The 5,413-nt window shown below is 41.7% G+C and overlaps 1 protein-coding gene across 1 annotated transcript; it reads right to left on the reverse strand.

The window, feature by feature from the left end:
• Positions 1-1,803: 1,803 nt before the first annotated feature.
• On the reverse strand, positions 1,804-4,246 carry LOC120801885 (leucine-rich repeat neuronal protein 3). The gene has a single exon (XM_040149215.1). The coding sequence runs from the start codon at positions 4,232-4,234 to the stop codon at positions 2,108-2,110; it is 2,127 nt and encodes a 708-aa protein (XP_040005149.1). The 5' UTR covers positions 4,235-4,246; the 3' UTR covers positions 1,804-2,107.
• Positions 4,247-5,413: the final 1,167 nt, after the last annotated feature.

Consider the following 5,413-nt stretch of genomic DNA (forward strand, 5'->3'; position numbering starts at 1 on the left):
GTTTTTCTGTAAATGTAGATACATTTTATTTCTGCCAGACTTGTTTGTACTTCTGTACTCGTGCCTGTATTTGCAAAGAGACAGACTCAGTCTGACCTGAGCATTTCCTGAGGAGCGCACCACATCATATTTTAACTCCCTTTGTCTCTGACAGATGCCGTGGCTCTAAAAGCCTCTGTCCATGGTGCTGAAGGCTGGCTTGATGTATGAGCATTAGGCTCTGTTTGATAAATACGCCATGTCACTCTGCTTCTGACAACCATTCATCATGCTTGGCTTTCTCATGTGAAATGTTCCGTGTGCTGGATAATTCAGTAAGACAAATAAAATGTGAGTCCTAAAGCTTAGACTCAGCTATATCCCACCCTGCGTTGACTTATCAGTACTGTACTTTATCTCTCTGTCGTAGGGACGCTGTGTCCATGTCTAAGCAGGAGCAGCAGCAGCTGTAACTGTAGCACTGTGACTATATTCAGACCTGCTGAAGGACGAACATGTTCTTAATGAGGCGGCTAATGAGTTCTGTTCTTTTGTTTCTGTTTTTCTGTTTTCTGGTTTTTTGTTTTGTTTTCCTTCTGTGTCAGGGTTAGGACAACCATTCAACCATTCAGCTGAAGTTTCTCTGATTTTCCCCCTGTGGTCTGACTTAAAAGACAGTTTTATGTTCTGTATCACTTGGTCATTGTCAATATTTTTGTTTTACATACTTGCAGTTGAAATGTCACAGATAAAAGTCATTAGACATTTCCCATTAACCCATGATTGAATGGTGAAAAAATATATATATAAACCAAAAGTATTATGACTAATATGAGAAGAAAGCAAAAGAGAGAAAGTAGGCAATTGTTTGTTTGTAAAAGAAACAATGACATTTATTTTTTTTCTTAGCACTTCTCTTAATTAGTCTGTTGTGCCCAGTTATCACATATAATACAGTTAATATAAAAATGGCTTTTTAACTTTACACCCAAAGCAACAACAAAATGTTTTCTTAAAATATGTATGCTAAAAATACTGAGAAAAGTATTTCCACTAAAAGTACTGGAGAATAGCTTGTGATTCTGCAATGATGACATGGCCATGTTTTGCTGTGGCTGACGTGTTTCTTCAGTTTCTTCTCTGTTTACCTCATGTTGTTCTTGTTGTAGGCACTTACCAGGGCATAACGGACCGCTTCTTGAGGTAATAACACATTGATCACCTCAGTTTTTATCAACCTGTTAAAACTCTTTTAGTCCAACATATCCACATTTTTTCCCTGTCACCATTGCAATGAGAACTACACAGCATAAACAGACATTTGGAAAATGTTCTGTCTAGATGCCCATTTTGTAGCTGATTTTCTTTAAACTTAATGTGACATTGTAATCAAAAGTAGTCTGCTCCTTGCTTTAATTTAAAACCAATTTAAACTGTTCAGATACAGAGGATTTGTCATTACATCAACATAATAGAATATCTAACAGTATTTCCATGAAAAATCAAGAATCCATTTTAAAATAGAAAAAAGGGGAGGGGGGTATATTTCATCAAAAGGCTTACACCATAGTCACTGTTTTTTGTCTACTCTAATAAATCTCCCTTCCCATAATAGACAGGTGTTATTACTGTAACTCTAACTCGTCTATGGATGTTTGACAAAGCACAGACGGTATTGCTTGGGACCACACAGACAGTTCCACAACTCTGAACACATTTAACAGTCAATACAAGAGAGTTGACCACCATCATCATCATCATCATCATTATCATCATCATCATCATAATCATCATCATCATCATCTTCACTTCCTTTTCTCTGCCTGCATTTCTGTATGAATGATACTGAAATATATCTTTTTGCAGTAAATGCCCCGTCCTGCTGATGTTAGCTTGGTTTGATGTAATGGTTACAAAGCCACCACTTCAACTAGGGTTGAAACTGGGAGAGCATGTAGCCTAATTTAAACAGTTCCATCCCAGTCCAATAATAGTTTTGCCAGTGTATCTGAGCCAGGGACCAGCAATGGGTATGCTTTTGAAACAGTACTACAGATTCATCCACCCCTGCCCATGGCGTTGTCCATTTAGTGTAGTTGGTGTGTGGTGCTCTACAAAGCTGCACTTCTTAAAAGGCATTGTCAGATACATTTATGACTGTGGCTTTCACCTCCACTCCACTTGGCAGTCCCTTACCTGCAAGCCACAGCTTTGTAAAGAAAGAAGAATGCATACTGGTAGCTTCCACTGGTGTCAGAGAAGCTTTGGAGTAGCATTTTCTTATATCCCCATAAAGGTGGTGGTTCCTCAGAGACACATAAATAAGGAGGCAGGCCACTGAAATCACAGCCAATAGCACACCAAAGACAGTGATTACTGCTGTGTCCCATTCTTCTGTGTCCTTAGCTGGGTCTAATCCCTTAGTAGTGACATTGACACATTTGGTGTCATGGTTGTAGTGGATGCTGCGGACATCCACACATACTTTGTAGTGAGTGGCGGGGCTGAGATGGGTGAGGTTGTAGACCTGGACATCAGAAGGAACCCTGGTGGTAAACACTGTAGTTGGATGGTTGGCATCTGACAGAGTGTACCATTTAATGTTGGGAGCCAGGGTGCCAGGGCCAGTCTTCCAGGAAACCACTATGGAGTTTGTCTCCACTGATTTGACTATGACGTTCAGAGACCCATTTGCAGGTTGGGGAAAAAATCCATTCACCTCTACTGAAACAGATTTCAGATCAGCTCCAACCAGATTATGGGCAACACAAGTGTAAAGACCTGCTTCATTTTCTGTTATGTCATAAATGTCAAAAGTTCCCTCTGGGTGCATGTAGAACTTGTCAGAGACGGTGTTAGGTAGGACCCTGGTACCAGATGGGGTGATCCAATAGATGTCCGGCTCTGGCTCAGCAAAGGCCCGACAATGGAGTGACACTGAGCTCCCATTCTGTGATTTAATATGACCAGGCATGCTTTCTGGAGAGATGAGCGGCAAACAAATCTCCATCATCTCCCTGAAGTGAACCTGTCGGACATGCTGCCCCTCATACTCCGGAGGCTCCACACAGTAGAGTGAATCGGGCTCCATGAAGCGAATGTTGGTCTTGTTCATGTTCATCCAGCGGACTACACAGTCGCAGCGGATGGGGTTGCTGTGCATACTGACTTCTCTGAGATTTGGGAGGGACTCAACGGTAATCCTATGGAGGGCACTGAGTGCATTGCCATTTAGCATTAGGGTTTCCAGCCGTGGTAGTCTGTAGAAAGCATTAGGATGGATGTAGGAGAGTTTAGGATTGTTGGTGGCTTCTATTTTGGTCAGCTCAGGGAGGTTATTGAGGGCAAAGCTGTCAATGGAAACTAGCTCTGGCATGCTATTAATCCCCAGCTCTTTCAGATGGAGCATATCCACAAAGTCCCCTCTCTGTATCCTTGCAATGGGGTTTTTATTTAGATCCAGAAACTTAAGATTTTTTACATTTCTCAGGGCAGAATGAGGAACCTCAGGGAAAATATTATCATAGAAAGAGATGCTCTCTAAGTTATCAAGACCAGCCAATGCATTGTCAGGAAGCTGGGACAAGTTCATTCTGGTAAGAACTAGACTGTGGAGGTTACTGAGAGGTTTGAAGTTCATATCATCAATAGAAAGAACTGGATTCTCACCAATCATCAGGATCTCCAGATTTGGCATGGGTTCGAACCACTCTTTTTTAATGGCCTTCAGCTTGTTAGAATTGAGGTGAAGTCGCACAAGGTTGCTGAGACCCTGGAAAGCCATCTGGGAAATGGAGGAGATGAGGTTGTGATTCATGTAGAGCTCTTGAAGGTTAGCCACTTCTGCCAGACATCGTTCAGGCAACTCTCGTAACCAATTTTCCTCCATATGAAGGGACAGCAGCTGAGGAAGGTTCCCCAGATAGACATCGCTGATTGAGGATAAATTGTTTTGCGATAAATCGATTTCTGTGATGTTGGCCAGGTAATCCAAGGGTTTGTCAATCTTGGCAACATTGTTTGTTTGCAGTAATAGTACTTGTGTGCCCACTGGAAATTTTTCCGGCAGGCTAAAGAGTCCCAAGTCATTACAGTCAACTGTCTGCGCCTCTGTGTACACAGAACTGGGAGAAAACCAGGGTCTAATTTCACATACACAGAGCTTTGGGCAATCAGGTCTCTCCTCACTGGCCACAACAAAAGAGGCCATGGCCAAGCCAACAAAGAGCCGATCCACAAATGACACGTCCTTCATATTGGACCGATTCCCTCTAGTAAGAAATTGGTCCTTGTAGATTAAGTGATCTGATCTTTTAACTTCACAAATAATGAATCATTTGCTGCAGCTGCTGAGGCGATTGACTCACCTCCCCTGCCGCCAACAACACCACCAGCTGCAGCGGGGCTCCCAAGGGATTTTTTTTGTCTTGCTTTGTAGATGCCCCTTGGATGTAATGACCAATCACTCAATGTTCCCTGCTGGTGTCAGGGTTCAGGGCCAAGACTGCAGCCAGGCAGACCCGAGAAGGTGGGTGGGGGAAAAAGAAAAAAGGATGGACTGATATTATACCTCAAAGAACAAATGTTGAGCACATTTATAGGTATCCATGAAGACTCTGCTTTTTCTTTAAAGACGGAAGTCCTCATTGATTGTTGTTACTAGATTCCAGAGTTCACAGCCCAGTCCATTCCTACCTGTGTAAGACAAGCAAGACAGAGAGAAGTGGTGTGAGTATTACATGATAATAGAGTTGGTGAGGGAATAAGAGCAGGATTTGAGCATATTGACATTTGTTATAGGCACACTGATGCATGTTGACATTTATACATGCTCCCTTCAATACGCAGAACCATGGATTTATATCTGCTTGACATTCTAGACTTCATTCTGGGGACATACTGCATGTGCCCCTACAATATGGCATTCAATCCTGATGTTAGCAGTGTGAGTGTATTATTGGTTAAAGAGAAGGCTTTATTAGGATTCTTAAATGGCAGACATCCTAGGGCTTAAGCATTAGCTTTTAGGGAGAGCTGCTTAAAGACACTGGAATATATCAGTCACTATAGCAACAAGTAAATGGGCAGCCAGTAAAACCCTTCGTAGTGAGACAGTTAGACAGTACATGCAAACTAAGCATTCGACCCAGATGTAGTTTGCACCTGTTTTTACAAGATGCAGCGACCATAAAAATGCATTAATGTTGACATAATATATCTTTTTGCAATTAACAAATCTGCAGACTAATTGGATTTTACATTTTTGGAAAATGCAAGTCATGCAGGTTGTTAATGGCCACACATCACTAATAGCTATGTTAAGGTGTATACACATGCATGCGCACACATACATACACAGAGTCCTACAGGGAAAAAAATACATTATTATAATTATATGGTCTCAGAAACATGCTTATAAATACAATAGTCAAAG

Source organism: Xiphias gladius, chromosome 2, assembly GCF_016859285.1.
Source record: "Xiphias gladius isolate SHS-SW01 ecotype Sanya breed wild chromosome 2, ASM1685928v1, whole genome shotgun sequence".
NCBI classification, from domain to species: domain Eukaryota; kingdom Metazoa; phylum Chordata; class Actinopteri; order Istiophoriformes; family Xiphiidae; genus Xiphias; species Xiphias gladius.